The 18,507-nt window shown below is 37.8% G+C and overlaps 1 protein-coding gene across 20 annotated transcripts in view; it reads right to left on the bottom strand.

The window, feature by feature from the left end:
* The window catches only part of dlg1b (discs large MAGUK scaffold protein 1b), a 124,552-nt gene that overhangs the window by 74,684 nt on the left and 31,361 nt on the right, over positions 1-18,507 (bottom strand). For 7 of the 20 annotated variants that reach the window (XM_073853792.1, XM_073853795.1, XM_073853807.1 and 4 more), the window contains 2 exons: positions 14,886-15,056; positions 10,988-11,101 (listed from right to left, as the gene is read on the bottom strand). In XM_073853792.1, coding sequence (XP_073709893.1) covers positions 10,988-11,101; positions 14,886-15,056 — 285 coding nt within the window. Of the gene's footprint in view, positions 1-9,434; positions 10,251-10,987; positions 11,102-14,885; positions 15,057-18,507 lie in introns of those variants that run through there. The other 13 variants (XM_073853804.1, XM_073853834.1, XM_073853852.1 and 10 more) reach the window with 4 other exon arrangements.

Genomic DNA, 18,507 nt, shown 5'->3' with positions numbered 1-18,507 from the left:
GAAAGCCTGGAACAAATAAAGAAATCCCTTCGAAATGTCTGAAAACAAAAAGTTTTACTGATGCAGTTTTAAGCAAAACAACATCAGCTGTACAGTTATAACTCCTTTCTTGAAGAGTTTGTGGAGATATGGTAATATTTTAAAATAAACAAAGATTCAGAATTGGATCATGTCAGTTTTGCAATACAGTAAGGGCACGGCGCCTTTACGGAGGATGTTACACATTTTAATTGTTCACAGGGCTCGAAAGTGTGACAATTTTGGTCGCATATGCTCCAGAAATGTAATTGGCACAAACTCAAAAACATTTTTTGGGAGTGTTTGTGTTAGTGCAAATGATTGTTGTGGTAGGACCGGTTTTAAATTTTAGTTCATATTCAGAGCTGCTGTCAGAATTCACACATATTTCATTGTTTCAATGAGAAATGCAATCGTCAAATGCACACTGACAGTTCATCAAAATAAAAGTCAGATGAATGTAAGAAGGTTGACAGAAATATATTACTATTGTATAGTAAAATCTACTTTTAACATAATAATTTGTATTTCTTATGTACTATAATCACACTCAAAAATCTGTACTTTTATTTTGACAAAAATAAAAATGCAACGTTTTGATGAAAATGTATTTGCTATGTATAGATTATTTTAGAAAAGATAAATTATTAAGTTTTACAAATTATTTATTACGAATTAATGAAATTTTATTAAACATGCTGTTTGATAGGTGAAATGTATGAACTATTAACTCTTTCGTCGCCATTGACAAATTATTTTGTCAATTAAGAGAAAACGATTCCCTACCAATGAAGAGTATTTACGGCATTTCCGCAATACCGCTATTATCTATACTTATAAAACCCGGAAGTATGTTTTGAGGATCGCTCTCTAACAAAAGTCCTTCACAAAAATGGAATTATCTCAGCTTTTTGCTCAAAATGGGGTGTTTTTGATTAAACCTACCCATATTTGAGAGGTAATAAAAAGAGAACTAATGAAGGTAGGATGATATATTTGATAGATTTTATATATTGTATGTTAATATATTTAAAGAAGAACATTTTCTGGAAGGCATTAAACTTTTGTGAAAATCATGAATAATGCTGGCGCTGGCTGGCAACTTAAAAAAAAATGCAACGGCAAAAGAGTGAAAATACAGAATCCAGAAAAATGAAAAAAGAAATATAACAGAATAACTGAATTTAAAATAAATAATTTAATTTTATAGGGTCTCATGAATATACACGTTTTGAGCATAAGAGCTTGTATAAATGGGACAAGCCCAAATCAAGTGTGTGGCAAATAACTAGTTGATTATTCGAGCTTTAATTCTTCAGGATGATGAAGTTGCTCCTATAGTTTTCAATGTATGCTCCTTAATTTTTGCTGTTGCTCCTAACTTTTACATTTTGTAGCACCAGTGCTACCTACTAAAAAAAAGTTAATTTCGAGCCCTGGTTCAAGAATTTAGCTCTTCTGTTCACTTAGGCACAGCACATACCTATAACCATTTAATCAAGACTAAATAACTTCTAAACAATCAAAAACACTTTTATAATTTATTGGGCACCAAATAAACAACGTGCCCACTGATTTGGCACATGTTTATTTCTTCGTAAACCTAAGGCATTGTCACTATAAAAAGTATTTACAAAAACCATAGTGACACAAATAAGGCGGCACATAGTAAGCAATATACTTATGCAAGGTGTGCTAAAAACCTTAATTAAGCATGAAGATGTAGGCTAAAACAATACTGTGGGTGTGGGCATCCTGATTGTTGTGGTACTTAAACCACAAATGCGCTGTCTGCACAGAGACTGAAATAAGAGCTTGTCAATAGCATCGACTGGAGTCCCACTTTTCCCATCCAATACAGACCTTTAATTGTGTGATTAATTGCTTTAAATGAATTTCACATGGAAAATCTATAAATCTACACATGAGAAGCCAAATAAACAAGGCACGCTGCATATAAATTATCCTCCAACCAACATTAATGCCAAGAAAAGATCACAAAATTGGATAGACAAACTGCAAAAGAATTGCAGGGTTAAAAAACAGGGACTACAGTGGTAAATTGCATATACTAGTAAATGACACCAACCAGTGGAAGACAACAACATCAGCACAACCACTATAAAGACAAGCCTAGTCAACATAATCCTGATCTTGATCATAAACCCAGAGGAGGAACCATATAACCATTGATAACACCACAGACAGCAGCATCCTGACCTAACAGTCAAAGAAGAGAAGGTCCAAACGCAATTCCCTCAGCTTTTCTAACATACCTTATCAAATGAGACAGAGGTCCAAAGAGTGTCAACCCTGCCAGAAAACCTCTCCCCTGGCCCGCCCGGTTTAGCCGTGCTCTTGGTGGGGCTTTTCTTCACGCTATCACGTAAATCGAGGAACCTGGTCCTCGTCTTTAAGTTTGAGGGCAGGGTGCAGGAGCTGTAACCAGCTGGGTGGATGAAGCCCTCCTGGGTGACCATCTTCTGGAGATGCGGTTGCTTGAGGATTGAGGTGGGAAGCGCACTCTGTCTAACGGTCCCTAGTGGATGCGAGACGTTCCTCTTCTCGTGAACTGACCTCTCCGAGCTTTGTGCTCTCCGGCCAGCATACTCGTGGCCAGAGTAGAAGGTTGTCATGTTCGGCACGTGGACAAAACGTGAAGACGAAGCGTCCGATTTTCAAAAACCAGATCCACTTGGCAACAAACGAGTGGGGGGAAATTCAGTGCAGACTGTCATGTGCACGTCGACCCTCTTGCTTTCTGCGTCTCTCAATCACCCTTCCTCTTATCTCTTCACATTCTCATGCCAATTAGAGAGCTCCAATGAGCACAGCCATCAGGCGTGGAGGGGCTTTTTCCTGGCATGAATAATCAATGCGGAGCTCCGATTCACACACAAAGCCACCAAGCCAATATGCAGAGTACTCTAGCATGAGGAAGATCCATATAGTAAACAGCTTGTCACCTATATATCCATAGATGTGTTATTAAAACAGAGGGATTTTATCATGAAATAGGTTTTCTAAGTTGGCATGGCAACAACATTCTGGAGATGTTCAAAGGTATTAAGGTCAGCATTAGATTTTGATGATTGAAACATGCAAATAGTTTCATTTTGATTTAGGGCACGGAATAGAAAGAAAAATTTATACATAAAAACTAATGCATATTACATACTGTATGAACACTCCTTTAACAGATGGCTTGCCATAGTGTATAAATCCAAAGAATCTGTCCTTTGGGAGTATTACAAATAGATAAATTATACAAAATGGCCTAGAGGAGCTGCGTTGACATGACAACTCGAGTGATTGGATTGGAAGCTGATTTTATAAGTGGATTTCAATTGATGAGCCCGAGTCTGCCAGGCTGTTAATAAGAACAGCTTCAGCATTTAGAGCAGTATGCATGTCAGCTCTTATGAACTTCCAAACAATCTGCAGGTTAAACCTTTGTTAAATAATGTAATGTTACAGTGTCTCTCTTACACACACACACATACGAGCAACTCCATGTGACAATCTTGCTAATGTAAAGTCCTGACATCTAAAAATGTGACTCCAGTTCCCCCTACTGGACACACAATCAACACAAAGCATTTTCCCAAATGTGCTTTAATGCACACATTTTCATTAAAGACTGTAGCTGAAAAGGAAGTTATATTTAAAATAAATGAATATAAATTTAATTATTTCTAATTAATTTAATTATTTCTAACTAATTTATTTTATTTTTCGCATGCTGGTGAACCTCAACAACCTCTGTGTCTACGTCATATTTCACCCCCCTCCCAAAAAAATCAAAAGAAAAACACTAACACTCTACAATAAGGTTCATATTAGTGCTGCATATTAAAAGTTTTTGTTTACACAATATGTGTGTGTGTGTGTGTGTGTACTCTGTATAATAATTATGTATATATAAATACACACACATACATGTATAATTTCAAGAAAATAATATATTTGTGTAATAAATATTTATATTTATATATATACCCCAGTTTTATGACATTTTATGAAATACATTAATTTATCATGAATTCTGTGTAATTAAACCTAAAAAAATAAGGCTACTAAACAAAAGCACTACTTTTTTGTATAATTTAAGGTTGTTTTTTATTAAAATGTTGAGTTTTAGAACAGTTTTTTGTCACAAATGCACTGTACACAAGGGTGGCCGCACACTGAAAAAGTTTGGGAACCACTGATGTGTGTGTGTGTGTGTGTGTGTGTGTGTGTGTATATATTATTATACACAGTACACCCACATATATTATGTAAACAAAAATTTTATTCTGCAAATGATTAGTCGCGAATAATCGTGAGGCAGCACTAGTTAACATTAGTTAATGTATTTACTGACATGAACAAACCATGAGCAATACATTTGTACAGTGTTTATTAATCTTTGTTAATGTTAGTAAATAGAAATAAAGCTTTTAATCGTTTGTTAAACGTTAACAAGATTTTAATAAAGTATTAGTAATTGTTGAAATTAACTTTAACAAAGATTAATAAATGCTATATACAGTAAGTGCAGTTCATTATTAATTCATGTTAACTAATGTAGTTAACTTATGTTAACTAATGAACCTTAATATAAAGTGTTACAAGAAAAACTATTTTGAAAACGTTTAACTGTCATGAAAAAATGTTTAATATGGGAATGAATTTAGTTAAAGGCATCATTTTATTCAGAATGTTATATCTTATTTTTTTTGCTTTTGATATGAAAGTGAAATAGAACCTGAAGTCTTTGCAGACTTCATGAGAAATCGTTAATATCTGACCCCATTGCATATTTATACATATATATATAATTTATCAACATAAAATGTGAAACCTGTCCTTGAAAAACATTTGAGGTTACTTTGAAGTATAAGAAGAAACTTTTTAGAAGTTGATTTTTAAAACTATGTTGTGTTCCCATGCTTTGGAGACTGTAATTCATTTTCTACATTTAAAATACTGTTTTATGAGATTGCATTAGGTGCAGTTTGCAGTTAGTTTTACAGTAAGGGCATACTCACAACATGAGTTTCACATTCTGACTAGTTTGTAACTTCATAACGTCTTGTGGCAATCAATATTAAATTACATCTTCAGAAAGTATTAACATCCAAAAATATAAAAAGGCTTTATATATTAGAGGAAGCAAATAAAAAACAAACTAAAATGCCACCTCAACTGTAACAAAAGTACTGTTACACAATATAAATTCGGAACCGCAAAGCTACGATTATCTATCAATTAATAATTTCTATATTCTCCTTTTAAGCATCTATTCTCCTTTTGGCACCTGCAGAACTTACCCGACTAGGTCTAGCTACGATGCAGTCAGTAAAGGTGTTGAGGTGGGTGAGGGTAGCAATCAACCGACGCCAGCGGGATGGGGTCTGTTTTGCAGTTTCCTCAGAGGAACTACGTATGGACCACTGCCTAAGCCTGGGTCCAGCCGAGCTACCATGGGCCGAATTGGTACTGCCACGACTTCCCCTGGAATATGGGCTGTTTCCACCGAAGATGTAGTTCATCGCTGCGTTTGGATGATAGATCCACCAGTGACCTCTCAGGAGCGTGACGATGACAAAGACCGGAAAACAAATTGGGACGAAGTCTAAAAGCGTTTCCAAACAACTTCCTTAATTAGGAGTGCGTTTTCCTGTGCTGGGCATATCAGGAGTTTTCATCTGAGCAAAGCCTCGAGTATGTTGTGTACTCATGACCCTCTGATCTTTACTCCATACAAGTCTTGCTCTGCGAAACTGTACCAACCATCCAGCACGGTATCGAAAGAGATGCGCAAGGAAATACATTCCAAGGAAAGAAAAAAATGAATATTCTAAGCTCTTTCATCAGCCATGGGTAGATGGGGAAAAGACTCAAAGATGCTGATCACTTGCTGGACAAATTGTGTGTGCTGGCTGGTACTACTTTGTTTCAGCGAAGCCATCTGTCCAATTCTCCAAGATGCTACATTTGAAGGCCATCAAATGATTAACAGCTGCCTGTCCAGGTCCAATTGGGATTGTCACTCTGCCCAATCAACAATGCTTATGAGCGTTAAAAAATTGATGCTATGAAGTGGAAAAACTGGATCTACATAAAACATGTATAATATTTAAGCTTCATTTAAAAACTTAAATCTTTTAAAATGTCCATTAATGAACAATAACTACAAAAAGCATAAACAGAGGTTGTGCAGAAACAGAATTCCTTAGGGTCGGATCATACGGATTACCATTTCTTGCGTATGTAATGCTGATTTTTAACAGCACCCAGTCGGAAGGAAGCTCTTCTTGTTCAACAGTCCTGTAGATGTGCCACAGGTGCCGGATGAGTTGGCTGATTTTGTCACCAGGCACTGCCTCCACTCCCCTGGGAACTTAAAGCCATGGCAACTGCTTGCACATCTAAAAGAACCAGCAGGATTTCCCATGCAGGCTCCGGTCCCCTGTCTCACACCAGAAGCCACAGTAAACAGACCCTTCAGCTTCATCTGTTGACATATTCATTAGTGCACTAGAGCCTACAGCAGGGACTGGATAGTACGCAAACATTTTCATTTGGGTGTCAACACCATGTTAGCTCGATGATAGTGTCGCATACCCTCGCGTAATCAGATAAAGCCACGTAAACGCCATTGAATCAGCTGGAAAATCGTCTGGATTTTGCTTTAACTATTAATTCAGTGAGCAGAATGGCATACAAAACTACAATGCTAAAGCTCCTCCTCCTCATGTGAAAAGATGCCAAAAGATATGGCAGGACATCAATAATACATTGCAAATTACCTCTGAACCCACTGTGTGCATGTCTAGCATCATCCCTGCAAAACCCATTTAGAGCAGATCCAAGCTCTCCCGTCACATTGATAATTGACAATTACACTGAATGGCACAGGAGCTCCTCGGTTACATAGAGAGAAGATAACAGATGAATTCAACTGATTATAAGTAAAAAAATGAATAACAAAAAGCATGTGCTGGTGCAAATGAAACAGCAAGCTTTAGTCCCTCAACAGTTTGACGTTCTACCAATAGAATGGGCACCAAGCGTGGGATATCTGTTTTCAAATCTTCCATAGACCACACAATGGCAGACAAATTAGGCCAGCCATTTGACAAGGTCAGGCTCATGGTCAGCATCTCAATAGATGTTGAAAGCAAAGCCAGGATCCCCAGATGTTGCCATAGCCATTGACAACATGGACAGATGTTGGCTTTCGATAAAAATATTTTGCACGAAATGCTACTAATGATGATCTCACCCAAAACTGAACATCATGAGTTACTTTTATCAAGAAAAATACCTAATCCATCAAATCCAAAGTACTATTTGCCTAACATGATTCTAACTCGAATACATGTCAGTTTTAGCTCTAAAAAGATCTAAAGTTCTAAAAAAAGCACTAAAGCTCTAAAATCAGAAAGAGTCTAGCAAAAAAGTCATTTGAGCAGACATCATTTTCCAGGCCTGTCACAATGATTAAATAATCGTATCATCGCAATTGTTTGACCTCATCTCAATGATCACCACAATGATTGCACATCTCTCTAAAAAACACAAGGGGGAGCTGCAGGAATTGATTTTTTTGCAGGCACTATAGGCAGGTGGCCTGTTCTGGTATAGTTTATTTTGATTGCATTTTTATTTTCGTTTTTTTTTTAGATACTTCATTGTGTTATTTTTTTATCAGGAATTTTCAGTTTTTATGAAAATAATTTATTTTAAAGGTGCAGTGTGTAACTTTTAGAAAGATCTCTTGACAGAAATGCAAAATAATATACAAAACTATATTATCAGGGGTGTATAAAGACCTTTTTATAATGAACCGTTATGTTTTTATTACCTTAGAATGAGACGTTTTTATCTACATACACAGAGGGTCCCCTCACGTGGAAGTCGCCATTTTGTGACTGCATGTTTCTACAGAAGCCCTTAACGGACAAACATTTTTACTAAGTTGACTCCGACGATGACATGTTTTTCCGGTGGCGGCTACCGTAGCTTCTCTATGCGTTTCAAAAGTGTGGAGTGAGCAGTGTGCTGAGCCGTTGGTTGCAATTTGCAATCTCACCACTAGATGCTGCTAAAATTTACACACTGCACCTTTAAATATGTGTTATGGGTATTAATATTTATTGCCAGGTAAAGTTTGCAAAAAATTTTAATTTAAATAATAACAACAATGTGTGAATTTTTCATGAATAAACAAACAAATTTATCGTCATAACTCTCACAATTTATTAGACAATTAACCGCCAGCCAAATTTCATAATCGTGACAGCCATATGTACAATAAAGATTCAATCAAGTCATCAACCACTTATTAAAATATCTTCTGTTGTGTTCAAAAGAAAAAAGAAACTCATACAAGTTTAGAACAACATGAGGGTGAGTAAATGATGAAACAATTTTCATTTTTGGTTGAACTACCCTTTAAATTCTTTGAAATGATTCGTTGTTTATATCCAAAGAATGGATCTGGTATGGGTTATTTGAATAAATCAAATGGAAAAACCAAACGTAAAACAAATTGTTTATCTGTGTAAACTTAAGAGCTTCTACAACAGAAAGATTAAGTATTTATGCAAGGTTTTATTTACATCTACATACACATAAACAAGCCATCAGCATTTCCAAATACACAGCAACATGTCAAGCTATCAGGGGAAATCGCACATCCAACATGCCTTTGATAACAAATTACATGCATCATTTAGCAACTAGGGACCATCACAGTAAATCTGACTAGTAAAATGACGCTCAGCATTCTAGCATGTTAAAACAACAATCATTGCATCTGTGGCAAAGCACCGCTGCTTTTCACATCTGTACCCCGCACGCTTCGTGCAGCTCGCACCCTGTGTAAAGCAACTGTGAGCACTGCTGCATGACAGAGGCACGCAGGTTGCCAGGCAGCAGAGAGACAAGATATGTGTTTTAACATTTTCTCATTGAAACACACGTAGAGATCGCACGCACGCAGGTGACTACCGCAATGTGACAGAAGACCGCTTGTTTGTTTTACAAAGCAAAGCACCTTAGTGAGGCCTTACAAGACGGCATGTCAATCAGTGCCTTTAAAGATCCATGACGTATCACCAAAAAAGTGACGCACCTCTGCTTAGTTAATGCCCATCAAAGCAAACAGCATTATGGTGCTTTATATTCTCCTGTCAATCTTTTTATTCGAGAAAACTGATGTGACAACTACTACAACACAGACATGCACTTGCATATGCTTAATCAAACATAAATTGCAAAACAAACTAACTTATGTGTGGGTGGAAAACAAGGTTTAAGCATCTATCTTTTTTGTTTTTTTTACTGAAAGCCACTATTGTTCTCAGCGCAGTGACTGGCACGTAGTTATCTGAGTGTTTCCTGTTGCAGAGTTCCACACCTACCAACAAGTGCAGACGCCGCCTCTTGGTTCTCCTGAGGGTTCCCATGATCCGCCGACCCATCTTTTTTGCATACCACACCGAATTGAGCATTATGGGCTGAGGTTGGTGCGTGTGGGGTTCACGCTCCGGTGATATAGCGAACGTTTCCCGACTATAGCGACCTGCCCCTCTTCCACCTCTTCTCACGCAGGCATCTCAAAGCCAGTATCTGAACATAGCGCGTGCCGGCGACAAAAACATACAGTACAGTTACCAGCAAAGAGCTGCGACAAAGAGAAACACGGAGAGGCAGAAGCTGCCTGACGCAGGCAAACTGCAGCAGAATTAAAGTGCTTCACAATCTCTGCAGCCCCCTAACACGATTCACCTTCTTCTCTCTCTCTCTCTCTCTCTCTCCTTTACTGCTGAGGCTGATGCAGTTCCTGGCACGCCGATCCGATCGTGGCTGTGCAGTGGTGGGATGTGAGCTCAGCGCAGACGGCTGCAGGTGCCCGTGTTCGCCTCTTCCAGCTCAAAATGACTCAGCAGGAAGCTCAGGAAGAGTGCGAGACTGGCTTCTTGGCTCGGCTAGCACTGACTCTGCTTGCGACGCAGAGAGCCGTCCAACGCTATGCCTCTGATAAACGGCTCCTGTGCCGTGTGAATGTGTCGTCCTCTCTTTTATCACTCGGCAGCGTCGACCTTGCCCGTCTTCACACTGCTACACAGATGAAGTAGGCTAGCATTGCCTCCTGTGCCTGTGGAAATTCCTCTCTGGTGCGGTAGATTCCAGGGGACCTCCACCTCTTCGCATGTGACGCGCTCGCCTGATGTTTTCCTTAATGTGTGATCAACCCGTTTAAGTTTGGCTCACAGGGAGATATATTTGGATTGACGTCACAGACGAAAAAATGAGAGGCAGAAGGCTCGTGATTTGTATGAGAAAAGTGACTGAAGGACACAGCCTCGCCTCAAATCCATACCAACAGTGGCGCCTTATAAATGCGTGGGGCAAATAATTACAAACCATTTGTAAGACTGCATATGCCAACCTACTTCTATCTTTACCCAAAATCTATAATTTATCATAGAAAGCAAAAACACTTTTGATAACACAGAATTATCTCAAACATCATACACCATTCATCAGGAATCACAGCATGACAGCATGCACCAGACGAATGCAGCATCAACAGGTATCACCTCCACACACGCAGCCAAACAACTGTTGCTGCATTTAATAAAGGCTTTCAAGAAGCTATGTCGATTCTAGACGACTCATGCACCCATCAAATCTAATTATTTTATAAATACAACAGGAAGGAAAAGAGGGTACAATCTAATATAGCATGCATTTTAGAAATCATACTGTACTGTAGCGCTTGCATTAAGCCTGATAAAAGAATTTAAACTAATCATGAAACATTGAAAAGCTGCATCGACTACGTTACACATGACTAACAGCCACTTGACAAACACAAAATTGGCAAGCTGCAGTTTGGCTTTTCTTAACTATAGCAGAAGCACATTGAGATGGCTAATGCCGCTTGCCATGTTCGAGGCGTGACTGTTACCTGGACGGTCACAGGACTTTGAGGGTATGGGTTGGAGAGGGGAGTATGTGGAGGAGGACTCTCCTCATTCACTACAGTAGACGGCCCATCGAAGATGCATTCCAGCGACTCAACCTACAGAGGAGCATTGAACTCAGGGTATTACAATACAGGCTTGACTAAGGGTTAAAACAATAAGGATCTTTTTTTAAAACCTAGTAGGCTGCCTACCTAGTCAACATTTTTGAGCATCAAAGGCCTTGAGTATTATGAAACCTAAAATGCATCCCTTTGATGTTCAAGCACGCCACAAATGTCGTCTAGATAGGCAGCTCACTAGGTATTGAAACACAGCCTCGGGGTTAGAAAAGATTTTTAATATCGAGAATGGCAATGTTAATAGCAAATGGCAACCGTGGGGACTATAATGTCTGTTTTGACATGCAAAAGACATCAGGGTGAAATACATTAATATATGAACATACTTAAATGGGTCAGGACAATGTCACTATAACAAATGTCTTGTGGTGACACAACACCATTTACAAGATCTGGAGCTATCTGTACATGTAATGATTTCAGTGAAACACAAGGTGGCAATAGAAACCACCATTGCTGTCAGTGGTGAAGCGAAAGCATTAACAAATGAGAACATTTTCACTCACAGAGTATTCTATCAATTTGTCTTGTACAAATTACAATTTGGTGATTAATCACTAGGAGTGACATTAGCTTCCAGTCTGTAACTAACAGCTATGTGAATATATTCAGCTTAAATTTCCACCTCAGGTGTTTAATCAATCTGACTCGGCTACAGGGAAAGAAGACGTGTTTGTCCCAGATGTCCTTGGAAGTCAATACTTAAAGGGACACTCCACTTTTTTTGAAAATATGCTCATTTTCCAGCTCCCCTAGAGTTAAACATTTTATTTTTACCGTTTTGGAATCCATTCAGCTGATCTCCGGGTCTGATGGTACCACTTTTAGCATAGCTTAGCATAATCTATTGAATCTGATTAGACTATTAGCATCGCGCTAAAAAATAACCAGAGAGTTTCAATATTTTGTCTATTTAAAACTCGACTCTTCTGTAGTTACATCGTGTACTAGGACTGACAGGAAATTAAAAGTTGGGACTTTCCGGGCAGATACGGCTAGGAACTGTACTCTCAGTCTGGCATAATAATCAAGAACTTTGCTGCTGTAACATGACTGCAGCAGGAGTAGTGATATTACGCAGCCGAAAATAGTCCCCTTGGTTAGTTTCAATAGCAGGGGACTTTTTTCAGGCGCTGTGTAATATCATTGCGCCTCCTGCAGCCATGTTACGGCAGAAAAGTCCTTGATTATTATGCCAGAATAAGAGTTTAGTTCCTAGACATACCTGCCTAGAAAAAATGACTTTTAATTTTCCGTCGGTCTTAGTACACGATGTAATTACTTTTAAATAGGAAAAATATCAAAAACTCTTTGGTTATTTTTAGCGCGATGCTAATGGTCTAATTAGATTCAATGAATTATGCTAAGCTATGCTAAAGATCAGCTGAATCTTAAAAATCTAATGTTTTGGAATGTTTTCAAATGGGAGCTGGAAAATGAGCATATTTAAAAAAAAAAAGTGGTGGAGTGTTTCTTTAACACTTATGTGACTATATTTAAAATCTCTGAAATTAGTAAATAAAAAAATAATTATGTTTTCAGTTATACTTTGTAGATTCATTTACACATTTACCTATTGTTAAAGGGGTCATAGCGTGAAAATTAGACTTTCATGTTTAAGTGCTATAATTGGGTCCCCAGTGCTTCTATCAACCTAAAAAATGTGATAAAGATCAACACAGTAACTTAATTTGAGTAAGCCATTTTCTGCAAGCATGTAAAAAATTTGGTCGTTCAGATTTTGCCTGTTTTGAGAGGTGGGTAGCAAGGCGAATTACAATAATACCGCCCCCTTTATCTGCACTATCCAACCACAGAACTGCCATTTAGTGCAGAGAGAAAGAAGTAGAAAAGAAGGACTTGACAGCACAATTGAGTTTCAATTACAACAAACCACCATCACTGTGATCAGTGTTTGCATTTCATCATGTGGTATTTTGGGCTAAAACTTCACATACACACTCTGGGGACACCAAAGATTTATTTTACATCTTCAAAATATCTCATAATATGACCCCTTTAATCCAAAGTGAGTTAGATACCATTCAATATATTTTATTAGTTTGACATCATCCACTGGGTTTGAACCTTGTCATAATCTATCAGTTAAGCTACAGGAACAGCTATAGCTAAATGACAGGTATGATGTAAACAAAATTAGGGGGACCAATAGAAACCATACTTATCATTAATCTGGGGGACAGTATAGTTGAGCTCAGGTTGAAGTTGCCATTTAAAAACTGAGAAGATACTAAGGTGACTCTGACTCTGCCTGGGTCGTAACTGTACTGTTATAATGAGGGTGTGTCTAATATGGATGACGGTTTGTGATGAGGGCAGGAAAATAAAAAGGTGTAAATTTACATTGTGAAGAGGTGAAGGTTATAAGTGAAGGTTTTAAGTGCCGTTGCACTGGCAGGGATTATTTGTCATCTGTGTATGTGCTGCTGGCATACACTACGATCAGGACTGAGGGGAAGCTGCAAGCTCATAAATCTAAAGGCTGCAGAGGAACACACCAACGCTTGTAAATGTTCACACGTATGCACTAATTCCTGCCTTGAATATTCACCCTCTCTGTCTAGACACAGTAACCCTGCTAGTTTCCAGTTAGCCATGAGAAAACAAAAGGCTAAGCAAATTCACATAAATATTCAAAGAAACCAATAACAGTAAATGCACACTGGCTCTGGATTCTCATTAAATCATGAACAAAAAGGGGTTCACAGTGAGACACCGGTCTAGGAGGGCTGGGTGATTCATATTGAACAAAAGCAATCTTGCCGTTTTGCCAGTTTTTTGACAATATTCAATATTTATTTCAATACATTTGTACCTGCTTGAAAAATTCTTTAAAATTAAACAAATTTTTATGCATAATAATATGCATCAATACAATAAATAGTAATGAACATGACTTTTATTCATATGCTGGCATGTTAAATCCCCCTCAGGCACTATTGCTGAGTGACACAAACAAATGAATGAATCACTTAATTTAATGGATAGAGAACTACTTTGCAATAAGAGATGCTATTAATGTCACATTGCACTAAGAGCATTGTGCAAAACTGGACTACTGGTAAATTCCTTAAAAAACTTGAGCGAACATGGCCAAAAAGAGCATTACAATTTTGTTTTGATATTCACAATGTGATTTACAACTGATTTACAATCTGATAAAATCAGTTTCAAGTATAAAACACAGCATACAGTAAACATGATACACCTAACAAATGAATTCCCCCTTTAGAAAGGGGATGGACATTTCTCTTTATATCAATTATGATAGTCTGTTATAACTTATTGGATGTCAATTGTGAAATACAACAGATTATGAATCAGCCTGTGGTCTCCTCAAACCCCTGTTGAATTACTCTGCACAGTAATAACGGGATTCCCAATGAACAAAGTTTAGTAGAGGATTCTTGCCAAAAATCGTATAAAGTGCTTCTGTCAAACATAATTATTCTGATTGATAATTCTGAAAAATGCCTGACTGTATAAAAACACTTCTATGGTGGTAGATTGAAGAGAAGTCATTGTAAAATGTGTCTGTGTGTGTGTTTGTGTGCATGTCAGAGAGAGAGAGAGAGAGAGAGAGAGACAGAGAGAGACAGAAAGAGAGAGAGACGGAGGCACATAGATTTATGACAGCATGGCAAATAAGAATTTAGACAACAAGGTAATTGACAACATGGCACATGTTAAACAGGTACACTGATCAACAAACCCAGATTCCAAGACATGCAGGGCTTACCTTCATTGGGGAGATATGTGCGTGTGCCACATAGCCATGGACATTTTCAATCTGGGAGAGGCTTTTCTCTGCCACTTGGACCAGTTCTGGACCAGGAGCCTCATCAGTGAGCTGGGATGAGCTTTGCTCCTGTGGAGATCCTGTGTCTTCATCCTGCTGCTTGTACTTCTGCTGAGACAAGAGATGAGTCTTATAAGACAACTAAAATGTGTTAAAATTCACAATTAAAACAGCAGTTTTGCCTTAATTATGCTTATTTTTTAAGCAAGTATTCTTTAAATAACAAGTACAACACGCTTTGTGAAGGAGATTCGGTGTAAGTGACAGCAGAAACTGTAAATGTATGGTAATAAAGATGCAGAGAAGCATCTATATGACTGACTCGATGGCAGTGGAGGTGTCAACAAGCTCTGTTTCGCTAATACTGACAGCAGCAGGGATATGCACAGCAAAACTACTGCAACTGTTTCAGATGCTGTAAACAAGAAATCATTTGTGACCTGTGCTGGCAATTGAAAATAAAATGTTTTGTGAAGTATGGAACACATACTTAAAATGTGGCCTATGCATTTAACCCATCAAAGTGAATATTAAATACACGCACTGCAAGTTATGAACACACACACCCAGAGCAGTGGGCAGCTATCCCTACAGTGCAAGGGAGCAATTGATCTATGGCTAAGCCACGCCCCCAAATGCGATGAGCGAATCACAGTGCGCATAGCTAATCCAATACACTCGGACATTCTCTGCTTTGCAGTTAGTCAGTTTTCATTCGTTTTTATGTGTTTTTCTTGTCAATTTAAGTTTTAAATGGTCAAACGGTGTGCATGGGGTACATGCAACTCTGACACTAGGTATCCCGAGAGGCTGGGCAACGTTGTGTATTTTTTTACCCTTTCCCAAGCCACATTTCAACAGAGATAACATAAGTGTCTTCTCTGGATTAAGTTATGCGCTAGACCACAACACCAACTAAACGTGGATAAATTAAAGATGCCTACATCTGTTCTAAGCTAAGTCAACAACATATTTGAACGTTATCTTTAACATCTCTAATGTAATGTTAGCCTAACATTAGAAAATGTTAACGTAAGCTTCTAGCTGCATTGATGGTATTTTTAAAACTTTTTAAAAGTCATTCACTAGACAAGGGCTTAATGTACTTATTTTTATGAAAAATCTCAATTTCTAACAAAATCGACATTTAAGTATAATTAATTACATTTACTTAAATTTGACCATGTGCATTCCGACTCATTTTGCCAGCAAATGTTCAAATGTCAACAGCTGTTAAATGAAATGCAGTAATTTAATGTAAGGGAACAAAGCAAAAAAAGTAAAGAAAAAACAAAAAATGCAAGATTAAATGGCTTTTTAGCAAGTTACCTCAATAAAGATTTCCCACAAGCAAAATAAAAAATGTTTTGGCAGAAAACCAGGCCCAAGCATATTCAACACATTTCCTTACAGTAGTGTATTTTCATGGAGTGAATACTCAGTACTGGTTCCCCTGTCTCTGTAATAGAGTATATGCTTACACAGAAAGGTATCTGATGAGTCTTTTCCACAGAGGCGGAGGAGGGCCACAGTTGCCATGGCAACAGGTTTATCCGACACTGACTACTACTCACTGTACTGTAGGTAAGCCTATGATTCAACCGGTCTTATTTAAAGCTGACACCAGGCTGGACCGGTTCACTCACTCAGCTGTGTGCATTGCATGATGTAAAATCTGTAGGCGCATTTGCTTGGTAATATGTGTCTGTCGCATCTATGTACTGTAATGCCAGTATATACCTTCCTTGCTCTTCAATAGGTCATCATTATACACTAGATTGCATTTTCTTAAAGAAAACCATTAAAACAGCCACTAAAGAATTAATAGCCAAGTAGTCTACATATTGGAGAGCAGAACTAATTGTATTAAGCACGCAAAGTCAGGCAAATGTTTAGTTTAATGATATATATATATGAATTAATGAATCAAATAAATCTCACAGCATAGTTATAAGCATTTTCACTGAACAGGCATTGGAAAAAATGGCCACTAGGCCATTTCCGTCATGCAAAACTAACTCCTATCTACTTAAAGGGATAGTTAATCTAGAAATGAATTTCTGTTATCATTTACTCACTCTCTGTTGCAGCACACTTGATTCTGAGGAACTACATTTTTGACCGAAGAGTAATATTTGTACTGATATAATTACAACTTATTTGTGTTTTATTTTACGAAATCCTGCTATGCATGTGAAGAAACAGTTTTATAAAAGCAATAAGCCCCGCAAAGCAGTGGTATTACCGTGCATTTTACAACTCCGCTTTGCATCGTGCCTAACAACGCCCCTTAGCGGTTATATATGCACTGGTAACCCACTGCTTTGTGGGGTTTATTGCTTCTTAAACAACATGTTTCTGACCAACAAATTAAACCTGACATCAACTGTACCATAACCTTTGTTTCTCAAGCTCAAATTGTGCTAAAAAACACCTTTATTCAAAGTCATTTAAACTACTGCGCATGGGTTGTCAAGCGCCTCACAAGACTTTGTATCCACCTTATTTTCGCACGCGGAAGCAAGGGATGTGACGTATTTCCCTTCTTTGTGCGAGACGTCCATTTCAATAGCCAGCCGGTAGAAAACAGTGTAGTGGGAGCACACATAATACATGACTAAAAACAGTTATTGGACATTTTTACTATACCTGCCATGTATTAACCAGTGTGAGGATAAAATTAAGTAGCCTGATATATATCAAATGAAGATATAGGCTATATTTAATCATTTCGTGTTGTTGCTTGGGGGTAATGGGTCTTCAATGTGCAAATATTAAAGTACAAAGACATACCAGTATCTTTACAATGGGAAAGTCAGTTGAGTGTTTGTACATGGAATATAAAAGACTTCGTGTTTTTAACCTTATTAGGTTAAATTTTTAATCGACTTGTTTGAGTTTTTATGGCGACACATCAAGCTTCCGACAGTCAGCGGCAGTATCGTTCTTACAAGTCTTACACAAAGGAGCTCAAAGATGATGGCACCCACATTTAGGTCAAAAATAAGATGGATAGAGCCCCTCCACCAGAGAATCGTTAGTCTTTATCGATTGATGATTGGTTATTTTTACTGGAATGCGGGACTTCGTTGCCAGACCAGTCATTTTGAGTGTTACATTTCGACCAATTCAAAGTAATAGCAGTCCTCAATCTTGTTATATCCAATATCTTTGCTTTAATCCTATCAGCAGCCTACAGGCAACAGCAGTCTATTCAAGTGAGTCAGTCGATCTGTCACAAGACATGACTATCCATTTCGTCGCAGCTGGTTTTTAAAATGTATACATGCAGATGGATGTGACTAAAAATATTTTTAAGATGTGGTGTCAAGCTAGACATATAGTACAACTTTTCTGCAGATCTAAAGATCTTCGTTTTATTTGGCTGGATGGAGAATGCATGTCCTGTATGAACAGCTTCTTTGTATTAATGCGTGGTTTGGTTAGACTGCCGACATGCAAACAACAACATGAAGGTAATTCAAGCTTGAACTGATAATATGAAATCATTAAAGATGACTGCTTATTAGGAAATTTACATGCATGTCAGAGGAAGTGAAAA

This window comes from Misgurnus anguillicaudatus, chromosome 2 (genome assembly GCF_027580225.2).
Source record: "Misgurnus anguillicaudatus chromosome 2, ASM2758022v2, whole genome shotgun sequence".
NCBI lineage: Eukaryota > Metazoa > Chordata > Actinopteri > Cypriniformes > Cobitidae > Misgurnus > Misgurnus anguillicaudatus.
Note: the sequence above shows the minus strand (reverse complement) of the source record. Positions and strands in the feature narration are given on the sequence as shown.